The sequence below is a fragment of the Dasypus novemcinctus genome, chromosome 19 (genome assembly GCF_030445035.2).
Source record: "Dasypus novemcinctus isolate mDasNov1 chromosome 19, mDasNov1.1.hap2, whole genome shotgun sequence".
Taxonomy (NCBI): domain Eukaryota; kingdom Metazoa; phylum Chordata; class Mammalia; order Cingulata; family Dasypodidae; genus Dasypus; species Dasypus novemcinctus.
The window spans coordinates 9,079,012-9,099,609 of NC_080691.1; the positions used below are offsets into that span (position 1 = coordinate 9,079,012).

The following is a 20,598-nucleotide window of genomic DNA, read 5'->3' on the forward strand; positions in this document are numbered from 1 at the left end:
CTAAGAATCACTCATAGTTGAGGGCGCTCGGCGGACAGCGGGCGGTGTCAAGGGCGGACGCACAGCGGCGCGAAGAATGCTGCAGAGACGGAGAGCGGTGGCAACGCGTCTGCTTTATTGAGGAAGACAAGCGTTTATATAGGCTAGGGCGCTGGCGGTAGCAAGGCTAAGCCAAATAAGGCAATGTATGTGAGGGGAGGCCGCTAATTGGCTGGGGGACGGTTGGGGGTGAGGTACGAGGGTAAGGGGCGACGTGTGGGGTGCGGATTGGCTTAAGCTGAAGGCGACCTCCGATTGGTTGTTGGAGGCTGTTGCTAGGTAAAGGGGCAGAGGTGAGGTTATCATTCTGGCGGTGGGTATATGGGGGCTGGGGCAGAAGATAAGGGGAAGTTGTGGGTTGGGTTCTGGTGAGGCGCGGGAGAGGCAGGCTGATTACCCTAGGGCGGCCCCTATGGAGACCGGATGCTGGGTGGAGATAGAGGAGGCAGCCATTGCGGGCAAGAGTAGCAGGGGGCGACAATCTACCCGCGCCAAGCACTCACCCAGCAGGAGACGAGGCCTCATCTCAACGTGCTGGGCCTGCCCAACGATGGTAGCATGCTTGTTACCTCACATAGTGAAGGGAGGGAGTTACTTCTTGAAAATACAAATTCCTTGACCCTACCTGGACTCACTGAATCAAAATCCCCGAGGCGAGGTCTAGAAATCTCTATTTGTAATAAGCACCCTAAGTGACACTATCAGCAGAAGGCCCATTTGGAAACGCTGCCACCAGCCTTGTTTCTGCCTCGGTCACGTGGTCGAGCCCTCCTGAGGCCTCTTGGCCGGAATCCAGCCCTCTGTGGAGGCAAGAGGTCCCCTGGGCTTTCTGCACATGGGGGAAGAGGTAGGTGATGTCTCTGTCACAGGCTCCCAGCAAAACAGGCGCTGAGTCTGGACTAAGCCAGGACCCCCACGTCCTCAGATTCTCCAGCAGATGGTTAGAAAGATTCCTGAGCTCTGCCCAGACCTGCCCAGTCAGACTTTCTAACGAGACCCTCCCAGATAATTCTGATGCACCCTCAAGTTTGGGGATCATTGCTCTAAGCATGCGGGAATTTATCAAGCTTAACCAGGCAGCTAAAGTAGGGGCAGTGATTACTACACCATATAATGCCCTCTTATTTACAGAGCACTTTCCGGAGTCTTTTTACCAACAATGGCTCTTAGAGAAACTGTTATTGTCCTACATTTAGATTCTACGTAAGAAAATAAAATTGAGGATGAGCGATATTAACAGCTCACATTTCACAGGAACCTGGGGTTGAGTTTAGAGCTCAGACCTGGGTGCCCTGAAGTCCTGAGACTTGGCTGTATGTCAGCCCTGCTCAGGTGGCCCATGGGCCAGCAGGATCAGCACCAGCAGGTATTAGAAAAGCAAGTCTCTCTCCCACGGGGTGGGGCTGCAATCCGTGATTAAGCTCTACAGGTGACTCTTAGGCAAGCTCAGCTCCAAGAAGGCCTGTTTCTAAAACTGGTGAACGTTTTAGAAACACCAGTGCCCTCCAAAGGCTGTGATTAAATTTAGCCTGGCATCAGGTATTTTTCAATCTTTGTCAATCAATTTCTTTTTTTTCCCTTGGGACGGATCCTAAGAGGTAAAACGACTGAATCAAAAAGTATAGATATTTCTAAGGGTTCTTCAAAGATACTGACATCATTTTTTGTTTTAAATTTTTATAGATTTTAGTTTAAATATTTCCACTAAACATATTTAATTGCCTATAGATTTTAGTTTAGTCTCCTTTTTATTGCATTAAAATACACATAACAAAGTTTACCCGTAGTGACATTTAGTACATTCCTAATACCGTGCAGCCATCTCTGCTGCCTGGTTCCAGAATATTTTCATTGCCCAGAAGGAAACAGCCGCCCATTAGGCAGTGACCCCAGCCCCCTCGCCCCAGCCTGTCAGCTCCCCAGGTGATCCAGATCAAAAAGAAGCACTCTCAAATACAGAATTGTGTGTCATTTAAAAAGTGAAATCTTAGGCTGGGTTATTTGGGGGGGCCACGTGTGAGGCTGGGGTGGGCCCTCGGAAGCTCTCCCTGCCGCCCTCCTCCCCGGCTCCTCCTCGTCACAGGGCCACTTCTGCTGCACTGAGGTTTGCCTTGATCACGCCACGGATGTCTCGAGCATCTCCTGGAGGTCCTGTGCCAGGCCCTGCACCTGCAGAGGTGCATCAGGCCTTGAAGACAGGTGACATCTGGCAGGGACGCACACGTGGCAGCAGAGGTGGTCACAGCAGCCCCTGACTGTCACACGTCACTCTCAGGACATTGCCAAGGTGGCCTCTTTATCCAGCTACAGCAGAAAAACTCCTTTGAGCCTTTTTCCTTTCCTTCTGTTTCTCCCACTCTCCTTTCCCCGCAGCATCTGCAATGTCTGAGTCGCACAACAAAGGAATATTAGATCTGGAAGGATGGCTGCACGTGTGATCCAATTGCTAATTTACACAAGGGATAAGAGCCACCCAAGCACGAGCAGCCACATGGGGTCACGTGGGCAGGGGTCACCGACATGGGCCTGTGGCAGCGGGGGGTCATGAAGACCAGGGGCCACCCTCCAGGGCTCCCTGGAGAGCCAGGGCCCGGGCAGGGCCGGCAGCTTCCAGGAGCTCGTCGCCCACGTCACCTCCCTGAGACCTCCCGTCCTCCACCACCCCAAATCTACAGCCGAAAGCCAGAGGCTAGCCCGGCCCCTCCGCTCCATCACCCCACGGCCAACCCAGCTGCAGTTTCCGTCACTCTACCTCTAAGCACATCATCCGTCAACTCTTCTGTGTCCGCCGCTACCCCCATGTCACCCGCCAACATAAGTCTCCGGTGGATGCTCCCAGCTGTGCTTTTCCACTGTTTGTTGTAGTTGGGGAGGACTGGGGGCTGCCGTTTGCTGTCCTGGGCTGCATGCCCACTGGGGGCTCTAGGAGAAACGCCTCCTCCAGCTTCTAGGCCCTTCCGCCAGCTCTAAAGTCAGCAGCAGCCAGCTGAGCTTTCGCACATTGCACGGCTCCCATCACCACGTCTCCCTCTCTCTGTCTTACTTCTAGGGCCTCTGGGCCCACGGGTGGTCCAGGGTCCTCTCTGTCTTAAATCCACCCAGTCGTCATCTGAAACCCCCGTGGCAGACTTCACCCCTCTTCCCAACAGCAGGTTCCTTGGGGGCCATTTCTCCACCTACCACAGAGGCCTGCTGGTTGATGATCAGAATCCTCATTTTCTTCTTTAAATTTAACGTTGAAATAATTTTAGACTTACAGAAATTCGCAAGACGATTACATAGGCAACAGAAAAGCAATGTGCTAAACGTAAGTTAAACGTAAAGGGCCGTACGCGCCGTGGCCACCTGGCCTGCGGGCCTCCGAACGCTGATGGTTTCCGAAGCGGCCGAGCGGCGTCCCCAGTCAGGAAGGCAGCCTTGGCACGCCCGCACCCCGACTCGTCTGGAGGCCCTTCCGGCGGCGCTGGCCCGTGCCCGCTCCCTCCTCGAGGACCAGCCCAGAGCCCCCGCCCCGCTGGTTGTGTAGCCCCTCGTCCCTCCAGCCTGGGACGGCCCGGCTGCCCCGCTCCGCGTAGCCTGTCGCTTGCGCAGGCTCCGGCCTGGCGTGCTGCAGACGCCGCTCAGCCTGGCCCTGCCGGGTGGTCTGGTGACTGGCGTATCTGCCGAGCAGTGACGTCGAGACGCGGCGTCGACAGCACTTGTCCCTGCTGACGCCCGGCTGGGGTGGTGTCTGCCAGCCCTGTCCACCGCAAAGTTACATTTTCCCTTCGGGGTTAATAAATATCTCAGGGGTTGAACAGCTCCCTGCAGTGCTTCTGCCAGGACCCGGCCTGCTCGCCTTGCCCTGTGAGGCCCTGCGCGGGGGCCCGGCCCCCCAGCCTCGGCCTCACGCCCCCGCGCGTGCCCTCGAGGCTGCAGCACCTTGTCTTTTGTCAGCTTTTTCTCCAAGATGTCGAGCTCGTCTCCACCGCCCTCTGTTTGCACCACGGCCTGGGCCAGGCTCTCATGTCCACCAAGCTTAAGGCTAAGCTGGCGCCTCACCCCCCACCGGCTGCGTCCCCATCGCACCAGCACCTCCCTTCTTCCCTCGGTGGCTTCGTTGTCTCAGAACACAGCACTGAGTTTACGTCTCTCACCCCTTCGTGGTCATCGGCCTCTGAAAATCAGGCCCTTGAGCTATGCTGATCTCTGCTCTGTCTCCAGCATGCAGGTCAGCACCCGACGCACAAAAGGAGCTCAGGAGGTATTTGCTGAATGAAAGAGGGACTTGGCGGTGTCCTCTGTGCGCCCCTCGCCACTGCTGGGTCAAGGGTGCCTGTTTCACTGACCCAAGTGACCGTCGCCCAACGCAGGTGGCTTCTGATTCTAGCATCCCCAGATGTGCAGCTCAGTTCCCCTGAATAAAGCCTGTCCAGGGCGCCTGTATTAGCCAAAGGGGTGCTGATGACAATACCAGAGATGGGTTGGTTGTGTTTTTTTTGTCTTTATTTTGTTAATGTTACATTAAAAAAATATGAGGTCCCCATATACCCCCCCACCCCCCTCACCCCACTCCTCCCCCATAACAACCTCCTCCATCATCATGAGACACTCACTGCACTTGGTGAATCCATCTCTGAGCACCGCTGCACCTCATGGTCAGTGGTCCACACCATAGCCCACACTCTCCCACAGTCTACCCAGTGGGCCAGGGGAGGACATACAATGTCCGGTAACTGTCCCTGCAGCACCACCCAGGACAACTCCAAGTCCCGAAAACACCCCCACATCTCATCTCTTCCTCCCATTCCCTACCCCCAGCAGCCACCATGGCCACTTTCTCCACACCAATGCCACATTTTCTTCAATTACTAATCACAATAGTTCATGAATAGAATATCAGTAAGTCCACTCTAATCCATACTCTATTCCTCCATCCTGTGGACCTTGGAATGGTTGTGTCCACTCCACATCTATATCAAGAGGGGGCTTAGATTCCACATGGATACTGGATGCAGTTCTCCTGCTTTCAGTTGTAGGCATCTTGGCTCCCTGGTGTGGTGGTTGACCTTCTTCACCTCCATGTTACCTGAGTGGGGTAAGTCCCATAAACCAGAGTGTAGGAGTTACAAGTTTTTATAAAGGGTATTTTTTGGGGGTAGGAGCTTATGGTTACTGGGCCATAAAGCATAAGTTACTTCCCTCACCAAAGTCTATTTCCACGTGTTGGAGCAAGATGGCAAGGGTTCAGGCTTCCTGGGTTCCTCTCTTCTTCAGTCTTCTTTTTCCTGGGCTCAGGGTTCCTCTCTTCCTGGGGCTGGCTTCTCTTTCCTCTGTGAGCTGTCTTCCTGGAGCTCCAGCTTAAGGCTTCAGCATCAAACTCCAAAATCAAAGCTCCACCATCAGAAAACCCTCCACTCTGTCCTTCGCCATGCCTTTTATCTGTGAGTCCCCACCCACCAAGGGGCAGGGACTCAATGCCCTAATGATGTGGCCCAATCAAAGCCCCAATCATAACTCAATCATGCCCAGGTACAGACCAGTTTACAAACATACTCCAATATCTACTTTTGGAATTCATAACCATATCAAACTGCTACGGCGCCCATCCCCACATCCTCTTCTCCCAAGCTGGGGTCCTGGTGCTTCGCGCTCATCCTCTTTCAGAGCTGGAGCAGCACCTGGTCACCGTAGCTGCCCTCCCCCTAGTGGGCCCCCCTCTTCCTCTCTGGGGGGAGCTGGGTGAGGGCCAGGGAAGCAGCAAGCAGAGAGACCGCGGAACAAGGAGGTGGCGGGGTGAGCAGCTGTGGGGCGGCGCTCAGCAGCCCCCTGCACAGAGGCCCGCGATGTCTGCTCCCACGTGAGCCCGTGTTACACCACGCCCACAGCTCTTCCAGCACGGGCAGGCCTCCTGCCTGCAGTGGCAAGGGCAGTCGATGCATTCCATGGCCTGTTGCATTCAAGGACATTTGGCCAAAGATGGTTTTTTAATACTCACCTCAAAACAGCAGCACCAAGTACGTTTTGCTTTGATGTTAATGAGAAGCAGTCTTGTTTAATTCCGTGTCCTCTAGAAGGCCGTTGGGTCGGTCACGAGACGCAGGTGTTGGAGAATGAATGCAGTTCTGGTGGCTACTGGCCAATCGCCGTTCCTGGGCCAGGGGTCGCTGGAAACCAGGGCAGTGGGGGCCCCGCCCCTGGAGCCTCGCCCGCAGAGGCGGCAGACGATGAAAGAGGGGTGCATGCCCTCACCCAGGAGGGCACTGAGGCTGGTGGGTGCATCGGGCACCCAGGACCGACGGACCCTGACTGCCAAAGCGGCCAGGGATGCCCGGCAGCTCCTCGCTCCAACCGCCAGGGACATTTCACAGTCACTTTCAGAACGCCACCGTCCCCATTGTCATCCCCTATGTTTAAAGGAAAATTGGCGTTCATTTTCCATTTATCTAGCCATTATCTTCAAAAGTAGGACTTTGATTCTTAGACTTTTGAAGATAAGAAACCTGAAGCGCACCAAGAAGCATTTGGAACGCTCCACAAGCTGTATTTTTAGGGGGCAGGGGTGGGAAGCACAGCACAGAGAGGCGGGCCGCTGTGCTTGAAGAATAATAAAATGTGTGCATAAGTGCTCGAGCACGCGCGGACGGTCTGGGTGGGTGTGTGAGAAGCAGGTGGCAGCGGCTGTCGGGGAGCTGGGCGCTCAGGCCAGGGCTGGCAAGGGCTCCGGTTCTCAGCACGTGCTTCTTTCGCTTCTGTTTGACGTTTTGATCCATGAGCCTGTATCAACTTCCCATTTTTATGCCAAAAAATACTTAACAATTGAAAAGAAAGTCTCTGGGTATTTAGGCTTTAACAGCCAGTATGCTGCATCCAGAAAAAATGAGAAAGCTTTGCGAATTAGAGACGTCACTCAAAGTAGGCGTGGCCTCATGGATCCCGGTGTTTTCCATTGCGGTGGAGTCGGAGGGGAGAGGGCGCCTCCAGCCCCGTGGCCGTCTCGCGTGGGAGCACGAGGGCCAGCCCCGAGCCGCGCCTCCGCGCCCAGCCCCGCGGCAGCCTGCTTGGCCCCGGCCCAGCTCCAGCGACACGTTCCTGGGGCTGCGCGCCTGCCCGTCCAGAGCCTGCGCCGGGCTCCTCCCAGGCGCCCGCTGCCAGCCGGCCTTGGCTTACCCGCCCCCGTTGCCGGCTGACCACGTCGGGGCGCGCCCAGGGCGGACACTGTGTCCTGCTCTGTTGGCTGCTTTGGCCTCGGTGCAGAACGGAGCCACGTCTCAAGGACATATATGAAATAGCCTCTGACCATCCGGAAGGGACACCTGGAGGGTCAAGGAAGAACCTTATTCTGAGTGGGAAGGAGGAGCACGTCACTGCTGCGTCAGCGCGTGCCGTGCCCACGGTGCAGGGACGCAGGTTCCAGGAGCGGAGGGGCGCTCCCAAGGGGGGGCCAGCGGTGCTTCTCCCCAGGACTCCAAGCCGGGATTGCCGCACCCCTGCGCCAGCAGACCACCCCGTGGGTCCAGTCGGCCTTCGCGGGCCAAGCCGGGGCCTTTCCTTCCGTCTCTACAACATGCAGGGCCCTCCACGTGCAAGGAGCGCTCATGACGACGCGGCGTTCTGGACCACGAGGGCTGGAGCCGCGGCCTGTGAGCAGGAAGGCTGCAGAGGGAGCGCCTTCCTTCTCCAGGGCCGCGCAGAGCCCCCGCAGCCACGCCTGGGCGTGGACACCAGCCAGCACAGCGCCAGCCGCCGGCGCCTCCGTGGCCTGTGGCTTCGCCCGTCTGTCCGCTCGTCCCCAGGGTCCACCCCACAGGCCTCGCGAAGGGTCCCAATCTTTGTCTGCGTCGGACCCTCCCCCCCCCCACCCGCAGGCCCCAGAAGGCACCGAGGGCTTTGTAGAAGTGGGGCCCCTCAGCCTGATGAGGCGATGCCTGGCCAGCCTGCAGGGAAGGGGCCGCGGAGCCAGGAACAGTGTCGGAAAAGCGGAAGGCGTCTCCACCGCCACCGCCGAGCGGCAGGCACCGCGGCGGCCCCCGCACTGCCGGCCCAGCCTCGATGCCACCAGCACACCAGGTGCGCAGGCGGAAGTGGTGCCGGACGCGTCCCGTGCCGCGTGCTAGTAGACAAGGCCAGCCCGTGCTTGGGGGCGGCCTCCCGCCGCGGCGTCGGCCTAACGCGGCTCCCTTCCCGCCTTGCCGGGCGCTGGGCGAGAGCCCTCGGCTCCAAGAGGCCTGGACGCTACTCCCCCCACAGTGCTCGTCCCCCCGACGGCAAGGTTGAAGCCGGAGCCCTCAGGCCGGCAGGTGGACTTCGTTTGTGTGAGGACCTGCTCCTTCGACCCTTCCTTGGTGGTGAGTTCGAGGAGAGCGGCACGGTGCCTTTTCCGGCAGCCTCCAACCCCTCCCATCAACGCTCCAGGTTGCAGAGAAAAGCAGGCTCAGGGAGCCTGCTAAAATGCAGATTCACGGGCCCAGTTTAGGAGTTAGCTCAGTTCCTGGGGGACCCAGGACCTGCCTCTTGTACTTTATTTTCTCGCGGCAGTGCGGTCACATCCTGCGCGAGGAAAACGTCCCCCGGGCAGTGTCACTGCACAGGAGCACGCGTGTGTACAGGAGCCACGGGCGTGGGGGTGCTCCAGAGCAGACGCCGCACCGGAGTTCGGGGTTCATGGGACTTTGGGGGGTCGGGCCTGGAAGGAGGCAGGGCAGAAGGCAGCCGCCCGCCTGGCTGCCGGGAGGAGGTGGGGGCAGTCTGTGCCTCACAGGCCCCAGGGGCAGACCCGAGGGTGTGCCACGCCCGCATGGCCCAGGTCCCCCACTTCTGCCTCCTCTGCACGGAGGGGGACGGCTGGGCCTCTTCCCTGGCTGGCGGCATCCCCCGGGCCTTAGCCTCCTGGGGCGGCCACCGCGAAGGGCCACAGCCCTTGGAGACCGGTGGCGACGGTCCCTGAGGGCTGAGCCCGGGAGGTGGCTCTACTACAGAGCAGGCGTGCACCTGGCCATAAGAACTGACCGCCTACCAGCGGTGGGCCCGCTCGCGGGTCGCGGGGTCGCGGTCCATAGGCGCAGCCCTGGGGCCGGGTCCCCGCACTGACCCTCACGGCGCCGTCCTCTTTGGGGTGGTGCTGGGGTTCCTTGCCATAGCAGTCTGGAAGATGAGACGAGCCAATGGAGAGCCAGGGAGGGGGGACGTCGCCACCGAGGGGCTTGCAAAGAGCATGGGGCAGGGACGGTCCCCAGACGGGCCTCGAGGAAGGCCGGGGATTCCGCTGAGCCTGTTATCGCGCACTGGGAGGGGGCTCAGCAGGACGCCCCGGGCTTCCCGCCGCTGGGTGGGCCACAGGGGCAGGGGCTGTGGAAGGCGCCTTTCCGGGAGAAGCAGCAAGCATTTGGCAAGATGGCCGGAGACCCAATGGCAGCGCTCTTCTCCAATGACGGTGTCAAGGGTGTCTGCCAGAACCGCCGTGTACAGTTGAACAGGATGTACACTGCAGAACTCTGGCCAGGGGGGAGGCATTCACACGGACGCCCCAGTCCAAGGGAGGCGCTCCCCTCCTTTCAGTGACCCCCAGGGCCAGGATTTGCCATTTCCTGCATAGAAGAGGCTGCGGGTGCCTTCTCCGGCGCAAAGCGATCCGTGTCATGGTTGCTTCGCGTATCCCATTCGCTAGGCATGCGGCAGGAGAGGGCTGTGGTCGGGGCGGCCTCGGGCTCCTCCGCGGTGTGAAGGGACGCACGCTGTGCCCTTGCAGGGTGTCCTTTCCCTGTCACCAAACATCCGGCAGGCAGGCATGCCGCGCCCCTCCCACCTGCACGCCCCAGCCACGTGTGAATGGAAGGCGTCACCGTTCACCCCACCTCGCCCTTTCTGTCCTCCCTCCGTGGCCTCTGAGACCCTCTGTGGACCTACCGGCAGTGCCCGGGGGTGGCAGAAGGACCGGCCAGGGACAAACGTCAGTCCCGAGCAGTGGGTCTCCACAGGGGCATGGCTGCCTCTCGGGGGCAGTGGGGAAGATCGGGGGTGGTTTTTAGGGCGTGCTCCTGGCACGTAGCGAGCAGACGTCAGAGGAGCAAAGGCCCGTGAGGCCGGGACAGCCTCGCCGCATGCCCGTCACAAGCCTTGCATGTCCTCCAGACCCGCTGCCGGCCCCGTGGTTTAACGCACGGACGCTGACTCCTTCGGAAGGCAAACTCTGGGTAGAGAAGGGGACGTGGCGTGCGCTTGTTTATAACTTCACCAGGCGTTGATCCCCCGCGTGGAAACACCGCACTAGCCACGCTAAGCCACGCAGGGTGCTCGGACTGACAAAGCAACGTCCGGATGAGCCTGCGTTTAGACCGGCGGTTCTAAGGAGGGGCGGGCGCCCGCCTTCGTTACATCTTCTAATGCAATCATGCTCAGGACGGTGCAGATTGAAGGATGTTTTAGTTGATTATCATTTCTTTTCACTTCAGCTCCATTTGGAGCATTCCATTAATCTCAATGAAAATTTTTCTGTAGGTAGGTTACATTATCTGTGAATTACATTTCAGAATTGTAAAGGAGGAGGTATAAAATATTTGTTAAACAATAGGGATCTTATGTGTGATAGGATTGACAGCCACTTCTTTAGGGAATTCAGTGGCGTTTCCTTCTTGCAGCAAGGACTTCTTGCAAAGCCATTCCTCCTTTTTTCTGTTCGTGTACTTCCTATGTGCAGGCACTGGGGATACAGTGGGAAACACAGATGAGATGCCCACGGTATCAGTCAGTCAGGGTAGGAGAGGTGATGTTGAGTAACAAGCAGCACCAGGACCTCAGCCTCCTTCCCCAGCAGACCTTCATGGCTCCCTCATGCGTAGTTCAGGTGAGGTTCCAGGGCCGGCGTCCCCCGGGGGGTGGCTCAGCATCGCAGACGGCAGTGCCCCATCTCGGGGCTCCCGGGCAGAGGGCAGGAGGGCCATGCGCTGGCTCGTCATCCTTCCGCGCAGATGCACCACGGGCACTTCCACTCCCGGTTCACGGGCCCTGTTGGTGTGAGGAGCTGGGCAAGGTCCTGCTCCCTTAGGGCCTGGCCGGGGCGGGGTGCGAGCTCTGGAGCTGCCACTGCCCCCAGCCCCCGCTGGGCATCCCCCGGATGTGGGGGAGCGCCCTGCCCCCGCGAAGGCGGCCGCCTCCCATCCACTGGCTTGGCCGGCGCAGTCAAGAGACTGGAGTTTGACGGGGATGGTGACCCCGAGAACTGGTGACTAGGTGTAAAGTTGTTAACTATGTAACCAAGGGCGGAGGGTTCCATGGAGCTGCCGCAGGGGCCAGCCCCTTCCCCTCCTGCCGAAGGAACCGGGCAAGCAGTGGGAATTAGGAACCTTCAGAAACTCGTAGGAGACCCCCACAGGCCCAGGAGCCCACGCGGAGGGGTCCCTGCATCTGGAGGAGGGCCCTGGCTGCTGGCTGGGGGCGCTGTGCCCTTTGGAGGGGCTGCAGGTACTGGGGCGCAGGTGCTGGGGCGCGGGCCGGAGTGAGCCCCTTCGCCCTCCTCAGGCTGGCAGGGCCAAGCAGCGGGGGGCAGCAGCGCCCGCCCCGGCACCACGAAGCAGCGCTTGCATGGGCAGGGCAGGCGCCCAGGGCCAAGGGCTGCTCCTTCGCCCTTGGAGGAAATGCACCGCCACCCGCTTCTCCAGCCTTTCTTTCCTGTAGAGCAGAATTCAGCAAGTGGGGGCATCCCGGGCTCCCAACTCTTCTCACGAGTCCCCTAAATGCCCGTGAGGGGCGGGGCTCCCGTGTGAGACCAGATCTTGTTCCGCCAAGTCCCGTGGACCCGACACAGCAGGCGGCCTTGGGACCACGTCCTGTCCACCCCTGCTGCTCTTCAGTGACAGAAAGCTCGTGTCCCCAAAGAGTAGACGCGAGCCGCACTCGGTGGTTTCCGGAGGCGGCTGGATATTCCCAAGGGATATTAAAAGTGATTTAAGGAAAAACCTCAGCAAGGGCGAGAACAAAGCTCAAATCCCGCTGGCAGACAGAAAGCCAGTCCCTCCAGAGCGGTTTTGAGGTGCCCGATTCCCCCATCTCTGTTCTGGGTCCTCCCTATCAAGGGTAACGGGGAGGGTGTTTGGACAGAGCAGGGGGGAGAGCCCCTCGGCTCAGGGCCCGTCCCGGCTTGCCGCCCGCGCTGGGAAGGTGTCACCTGTTTGCTTCCCACCCGGCTCCCTGGACTCCAAGGAGGAGTCAGGGCACAGGGCGTAGCCCAACAGTCTTAGAGGTCCTGATGCCCTGCCTCTTTCGTGCCGTCCCCTTGGTGCTTGCGAGACATCGTCACTCCCCAGGAGGCTGTGCCCACGTCCCAGCGCCCAGGGACCAGCCGCGGCTCTGTGCTTCCTGCTCTCATTTAGAATGTGAAACTGGCCAAAGGGACAGGTGGCTGCCAGCACCCTCCTCCCGATTCCCACCGTCGGGCCAGCCGCTGCCGCCCAGAACCTCGTCCTGGAGAATGGAGGTGGGCGGCCGCCATGGCTTAGGTGGGCAAAGAGGTGGTGGAGTGAGCCGGGACCGGGAGCCAGGAAAGCTGGGTTCAGATCCCGACTGCCCCTCGGGGAAGAGGGGCACGGCCCCATGGTCCCCAGGACGTTCTCTGTCCTCTGGCGGGCAGCTCTCTAATACTGGGGTGCCGTGTCTGGAGCCTGGTGGGGTGACTGCTTCTCTCCTTAGAGTGACTCCCACTATTTCACATGTTGCAAATTCTCGTGCTGGTGGTGAGACAGCAAGGAGGAGTGGAGACTGTGGGGAGCTGGAGCGCCCTGGGGACCGTGGCATGGGGGCGTGGCTCGCACCAGCCAGCGTGTCTCTTCCCAGCTCTCTATGATGGTAGCTGGAAATAAGGCTGTTTTTGTTTTGCTTTGTTTTGTTTGAGAGTAATGCATCTATTCCAAGTAATTAACACATTAAAATAAAGTTTAACCCTTCCTGAGTTCTTTCATCTCTTTTGCTGTGACCTGTCCCTCCTGAGTGTCCCTGCACTTGCTCACCTGCTCTGTCCGGCACAGGGAGGGCTGCTTGGCTGGGTGCCAGGAGGCTGCACAAGCCTGTTTGTTCCTGACAAGTCCTCTGATTTCTTTGTGAATTAAACCTGGGATTTGACTCCAAGCATTCTAATTTACTCTCCTTAGGATAAATTAATAATTGAGTTTATTCTTTGCTCTTAGAAGTTGCTAGCAAAGTGACCTCAGAGAACAGCATCTTTCACTAATGAGACCTTTCGAATTACAGGAACTTAGTTGAGAGGAGCCGTGGGTGGGTCTCCCGGGTCACATAAGCTCAGCTGCTCTCATCTGTACACGATGGGCACCCCTGCACTCACCCCTGCGCTCCCTCATTCATTCATTCGTTCAGCCAATAGCCGTTGAGGACCTAGTATACACCAAGTACTGGTAGACAGGAGAATTGGGCTAGATTTGTTTTTTTTAAGATTTATTTTGTATTTATTTCTCTCCCCTTCCTCCCACCCCCCCCCCCCCAGTTGTCTGCTCTCTGTGTCCATTCACTGTGTGTTCTTCTGTGACCGCTTCTGTCCTTATCAGCAGCATGGGAATCTGTGTGTCTTTTTGCTGCGTCATCTTGCTGTGTCAGCTCTCCGTGTGGGCGGCGCCATTCCTGGGCAGGCTGCTCTTTCTTTCGCACTGGGCGGCTCTCCAGGCAGGGCTCACTCCTTGCGCATGGAGCTCCCCTACGCGGGGACACCCCTGCATGGCAGGGCACTCCTTGCGCACATAAACTTCGCCTCCTGCCCTGAGAAGTAGGAAGGCACGTCGTGCGTGCTCACTGCCTCCCCCTGCTGCCTGCCTCCGGTCAGTCCTGTTGATCAGCTGCTGGCCCCGCTGATGCCAGGTCCTCAGGCACAGCCGGGCAGGCTTGTGACAAACCCCCGGTCACTCGATGTCCACCTTGTCTTCTCCGGCTTGTCGGGGCTCACCTTGACCTTGAATGTCTTGAGGTTGGCTTGAACCCCGCTTTCAGTGGAGTGCGGCATCTGTCCCCTCTGACAGCTCGCAGACGTGAGTGAGGACGTGGTTGGACCTAGAGGGACATTTCCCGGCTGAGAGTTCTCACCTCCGCCTGGTTCGGCAGGGCCCCTGGCTGCCCTCCGCCTGCTCTCCACTCCCCATAGTGGGTCCCACTGCTGGAAGCCACCCACCTCGCCACCCACCACGAAAGCTGTCCACACGGGCGGGGGTGCAGTGAGCTGTTACCACAGTAAAACACGATACATGTCGTCTTTAGGTAAGTTTTGCTATTTTGAAATAATTGCAGAGTTCTAGATAAGCTGCAATTACACCACAGGCGACATATTTTCCTGAACTCTTTGAAAGTACGTTGTCAGCCTGTTTCCACTTTACCCTTCCATTACTTTTGGGTACATTTTCTACAAAAAAGAACATTCTCCGCTGTGACCCCAGTGCCACCCACAGAGATCAAATAGTGTCACTGCGTCTCCTGTGGAAGGCACAAGTCTTTAGGGCTGTTGTTATGTTAAAGCACCTGTTTCTCCATTGTAAGTTCAAGCATGTAAACGCTAACAAAACCCTCCAGAGTCTGCCGGACAGATCCGAGGGCCGTCGTGCTCAGCCACCTCCATCCCCCTTCCTGCACAGGTGTGACCCCCCAGGACCCGGCCGCACCCCTGCCCGTCTCGGCACCGTTCACGGAGAAGCGCTCCACCGGATGGAGGAGGATGGAAGCAGGCTGGGTGCGCGCAGTGGGCCACGGGTGCCCCGGCCTCCTCATTGGGCTCCCGGGCCACTGGTGACCGTCGGCTGCGCAGGGAGGGCGGGGCGGAGCTCGGGGGGCACATGGAGCCCCCCTCGGACGCAGCTGCCCATGCACTCCTGCTGTACCCCTGCCGCTCAGGGCAGAAACCTCTGCCTCAGACAGGAAAGGGCACGCTGGGGACTGGCCCCAGGGCCATCGGATGCTCGAGGGAGGCTCCTGCCCTCTGCCCAGGGGTCCCTGGCCCACGCCGCAGCCCCGCGCCCATCGCAGCCCGCCCCCTTCCGCGTGGGCATCAGAACAAGCTGGCCTCTTGGCAGACACCGCCGTGCGACATGGCGGTCCCTCCTGTGCACAGCCGTCGAGCCTACAGGGCACAGCCTCGGTGTTCCCATCCAGAAAAGGGGGCCGTGGAAGTGCCCCAGCAGGGAGCTCGGAGGAGAAGCGGGCGAGAAACCAGGCGCTCAGCACGTGCCTGCACAACACAAACCCCGACGGCACCGCCGCGTGCCTCCCTGCACCTCTCCCTGGCCTTGGATTTTAGCCCAGGACAGAGCCTGCCCCCAAAGGCGCGGCCCGGCTTGGGCAGCGGTGCCAGGATTCCCGGGGGGCTGCTCGCCCCGCGGTGGAGGGAAGGGGCCCGAATTTCAACGTCCTCGGATCCAGCTCCAGGACAAAAAAGGGACAGGGAAAAGTACCAGCAGAACATAAATTTCACCACAAATGTTGGTTCTATTTAAATAAGATTTAAATTCATACAGCATTTAAACAGAAAAGCCAGAAATGGCATTAAATCCACATAAGTGCCGGATTATGCACACAAGAGTAGGAAATATTAGCAGCGGCCCGTAATGGAACAGCGCAACTGGCTGGCAATGGATTACGAAGGGCCTCCAAGAGTTCCATGGATCATTCCGTCAAGCGTCGGCGTGGCGGAGCGGAGTTCATAAATTATGTGACTTGTACAGTTAGTCACACTTGAACGAGACGTAACGAGCAGGTCTCGTCGGCTCACCTCGTCCTTCTGTTTCTCGGGTCCGGTTCCCCCAGGAGAGCTTAGTGTCTGACGGGCAACGCGGCGGCTGGGGGCCGCGGGGGGCGGTGGGCGGCCCCTGGGGGAGCGCATCTGTCCCACCCCTGGAGGCCCGGGGGGCGGGCCGGAGCCTTCCCAGGTGCCCCCCAGGCTGGGGCCAGGCTCCCGGGGGCAGCACCTGAGCCGTGGATGGGGGGGCCAGGGGGAAGGGAGGAAGGGGCAGGAAGGGTGGCGTTTCCTATGGCTGCTGTGACAAGGGACCCCAAGCATGGAGGGCTTCGGACTCCAGCCAGGGGCCCAGAAGCCAGCATGGCCGGGTCCGGCTGGCCTGCAAGGCGCTCGGGGGAGCCCCCCCTGGCCTCGAGGGGCCCTGGGCTGGGGCCGCGCTGCCTCACTCTGCCTCCGTCCACATGACGCCTCCTCTTCTGGGTCCCAGCTGCTCTGCGCCTCTCACCACGACCGCTGATGTGTTCAGCCCCCAACAGTCCAGGGCCGTCTTGCTCGCAGGGTCTGGAGATTAGGGCCTGGATATTTGGGGTCCATGGATATTTGGGGTCCATGTATATTTGGGGTCCATGCTCAGCCGACCACTGGTGGGTGCACGACATCTCACCTCCGGGGCACGAGCCCCCACCGGGGTTGTGGACATTTGCCTGGCCGGTCAGGGTTGGGCCGGAGGCGGCCCCCAGGGGTGGGCAGAACCTCCCACGTGTCCCCGGGTGAAGGCCGTTGCCTGAGGAGGGACGCAGCAGGTGCACGCGGCCCGCGCAGGAGGGCGGGTGCGGTGGGCACAGGGCCGTGGGGGCCCACGTGGCTCCCTATGCCGTGGGGATGTCCACGTGTGGGTGACGGCCTAGCCCTCTCCGTGAGGAAACGTCCCCTCCCTGGTGCCCCCGGCAGCTCTGGGCAGCGCCCCCGCAGAGCCCGGCTCCGGCGCCTGCTCCCCGCCGCCCCTGCCCGCTCACAGCCCGCCCCCTCGCAGGTGTCTGACAGGTGTGACTACGTCTTTGTCAACGGGAAGGAGATGAGAGGCAAGGTGGGCGTGGCGGTGGACTTCACCTACCAGCACCTGCGCGCGCCCCTGGAGATGACTGTGTGGGTGCCCCGGCTCCCGCTGCACATCGAGGTCTCGGACACAGAGCTCAACCAGGTCAAGGGCTGGCGGGTGCCCATCGTCGCCAGTAAGAGGTGAGTGCGCGCCAGGCAAGGGGGCCGGGCGGGGGGCCTGACGGGGCCGGGACCGCGCGGGGGGCCGGGTGGGGGTCCTGACGGGGCCGGGACCGCGGGGGTGCTGCGCGGGGGGCCTGACAGGGCCAGGACCGCGCGGAGGGCTGGGCGGGGGGCCTGACGGGGCCAGGACTGCGTGGGGGGCCTGTCCAGCTTCCGTCCAGCCCCTCGCACCGCTGCAGAGAGGACGCGGCCCTTTCCTGATGGGTCCAGCTGGAGGCCGGGCTTGGGCTCACCTCTCTGGGGCCGTGTGCCCCTCCCGAGCTTGTCGCCACAGCACGGCATGAAATGCAAGGTGGCTGGACTGCAGCCACGGCCCCCACTGGAGCCGAGGGGCGGGGAGCAGTCAGCCCGGCCCGAGCCAGTGGACCACACAGAAAGGCACACGCAGTGGGTACCCTACAGGACACCTGCCCAGGGCTGGCACCAGCCCCCAGCTCGGAGGCACTGCGCCTGCACTGCCTTGGGGAGATGACACCTGCAGCTTGCCAGCTTCGCACCTTCCGCCTCATTCCTCCGCCCTCTCTCGAGCCCCCGACGGCCAGCACCTGGCGTCCACGTGGTACCACGTTACAGCGTCGTGGGCGCTCAGGCCCTGCGGTCAGAGGGTTTGTCGTCTCCGAGAAAGCCCCGTCTGAGGACGCACGCCCAGTGGCGTGGAGAGTGCCGGGAGCCAGCGGCCACAGCAGTGCGTGGCCTGGCGCGCTGTGCTCCCAGCAGAGGCCGGGCACCTGTGCTGCCTGTGGGACAGTGGGGACTCTTCCGGCAGCCCACCCTCTAGTCCTCGGGAGGATGCTGCAGCCCCCCGGGCAGTGAGGGCGTCAGCCACGAGCCTGGCTTCTCCGCTGGGAATCGTGGTCGTGACGTGGAGGGTGAGCGGAAGTGAAAACAGATGCCGCAGCAGGCAGGGCGCGGCAGGGAGGGAGCCCCCAGAGCTGCCCAGGCAGGCTGCGGCCCGTCCCACGGCCACGAGGGCTGCCCGTGGCGCTCACGCCTGTGGTTACTGTCGAGACGAGATGCTCTGCGGCCGCCTCCCCCTGCGGGCGCCTGCCTCCCCCAGCTCCTCCTGGAGCGTCTGGCCCTGCCCTGGCCCCTGCACCTCCTCTGAGCCCCGATCGACAGGCCAAGTTCAGGGGCTCGCGCCCCCTTGCATCAGCTACCTGTGGCCATGTGACTTAGTGTCTTAAAATGACCCCAAAACCTGGTGGCCCAAAAGAGCACAACCAGCCCGGTTTCTGCGGATCGGGGTCCTGGGCCCCTGAGCTGGGTCCCCACGGGCTGCGATCCCGCTGTGTGGGGCTGGGGGCAGTGGGCCGGGGCCTCCGCTCCCCTCTGGCTGCCTTGACGCCCGGCCCCTCCACAGGCAGCTCACGACTCGGCGACTGGCTTCACCAGCCCTGCAGAGAACTGCGGGCCAGCAGCAGGGGTCAGCGCTTCAAAACCTCTCCTCGGAAGCACTCCAAGGGGGCTGCCGGGGCTCAGAGCCACCCAGCCCCTGTGGGCAGGGCCCAGCTCAGGGACACGGCAGCTGGCCAGCAGGCCTTACTCTAGAGTCCATGCTCCCCGTGTAATAGGGTTAGGCTCGTTGATCGTTCCCTACGGGGCGCTTCTGCCCGTTATGTGAGCCTGTAAATAGCATCTACTTGTTAAATATGCGTCCCAGAGGCTTAGGTCTTTGGTCTGTCCATGCGCTGGTTGAGCCTGAATCTCAGCAGAGTTGCAGCCCCTGCTCTCCCGTTCAGTGGACTCACCAGGACAACTAACCAGAAGATGATGGAAAATGCCCACCCTAGGAAGCAGAGAGTGTCTGCAACTGTAAGCAAGACTGTTCCACGAGGATCTAAGCCTCTTCTCAATTAGAAGCAGAGTGGGCATCGCCATCCAGAATCCTCAAGATTGGGGAATGAACCCGGCACTATTATTCTATTATAGACATCATTGTTCTCACAGTGGAAGAACTTGTATCCCTGACGTAAAGGCAGTGGCCACCAGAGGTTCCGAGGTGGGGGAGCGGGAGGAATAGGTGTAACATGGGGGCATTTGGGGACATTGGAATTGTTCTGCATGACACTGCAATGATGGACACAGGCCATTAAATATTTTGTCGAAGTCTAAGAAATTGTGTGATGCAAAGTATAAATAAACCATAATGTAAACCGCAGTCCACGGTTAGTGCAGTGCTTCATTATGTGTTCATAATCGTAACAAATGACGACACTAATGAAAGATGTTATTAACGTGGGACAGTGTGGGAGGGGAGGGGGTGGGCGATATGGGAATCCCCTACTTTTTTAATGGTCTTGGGGCTGGGGGTGAGCCTGGGACCTCGTACATGGAAAGTCAGCACTCAAACACTGAGTCCCATCGGCTCCCCTGGGTTGGTTTTTTCATTTGTTTGCTTGTTTGTTTTTAGGAGGCACCGGGGACTGAACCTGGGACCCCCCGTGTGGGAAGTGGGCACTCAACCGCTTGAGCCACCTCCCCTCCCCCCCATATTTTCGATGTAACATTTATATACTCTAAAGCTTCTTTTAAAAGATGAAAATAAAAGCTCATCTCAGAAGTGCCCTCCCACCACTGCTGCACGATCTCTTTGTTGACAGCAGCTCCCTCGGTCCAGCCCAGTCCTGGGGCATTGGGGGGCCACACCAGGAACCAGGGACCCCAGGCTGCCCCTCAGGGGCATGCCCACGCCGGGGCTGAAGGTCCTGCTCGCTCCCCACCGGGAGCCCCGAGGTCGCGCCTGCGCACACCCCCCAGCCCTCGACCCCCAGGTGAGTGTCCACTCGGCTGACCTGACTCCTCGACAGGCCGGCGCAGGACAGCGAGGAGGACGAGGACGAGAGGAAGGCCCGAGGCTGCACGCTGCAGTACCAGCACGCCATGACGCGGGTCCTGACTCAGTTCGTGGCCGAGGGGCCTGGCCCCGGGGGGCACTTGGCCCACCTGCTGGGCTCGGACTGGCAGGTGGACGTCACGGAGCTGGTCGACGCCTTCATGCAGGTGGAGGAGCCCAGGATCGCCCGGCTGCGGGGCGGACAGGTCCTGGTCGGGCAGGAGCTGGGCATGACCACCATCCAGGTAAGACAGCCGGGACACCTGGGCCCTGCTGGGCTCTGCTGGGGAGTGTGGCTCGGGGCGGGCGCTGCCTCTAGAGGAGCACCTGTGAGGGAATGTTCCAGAAGGGGTGTCGGTGGTTCGGTGGTGGGCACGTTATGGAGGTTTGCAAGGCGCTGGTCCAGCTCCTCCCGGAGTCGTGTGTGAAGCTCATATGTTATTTTCCCTGCCCGCTGTGGGTGTGCCATCCTGGGAACCAAGGGCTGGAGGAGGGCGTTGCATCCCCGAAAGGCCGGTTCCAGCCAGTCCTGCAGGAGCGGCCATACTTGGAAACGGGGCGTGACTGGCTAAGATGAAGGCTGTTCCCATGGGCTAGTTTCCTTAGCAAAGAGGAGAACTAGACAGGGACGGCGGGGGCGACAGAGGACCGTGGCGGGGGAGAGCGCCCTGGCCGGCAGCCCGCCTCCGCCAGGAGCCAGAAGAGACCGTGGACATGCTCCACCCACACACTCCACCTTACTGCG

The 20,598-nt window shown here is 60.2% G+C and overlaps 1 protein-coding gene across 1 annotated transcript in view; it reads left to right on the forward strand.

Annotated features, from left to right (window-relative positions):
• Positions 1–20,598, forward strand: part of TMEM132D (transmembrane protein 132D) — a 707,326-nt gene that overhangs the window by 669,606 nt on the left and 17,122 nt on the right. The window contains exons 6-7 of the mRNA XM_058281211.2: positions 16,773–16,978; positions 19,828–20,098. Of these exons, the coding sequence (XP_058137194.1) occupies positions 16,773–16,978; positions 19,828–20,098 (477 nt within the window). The remainder of the gene's footprint in view (positions 1–16,772; positions 16,979–19,827; positions 20,099–20,598) is intronic.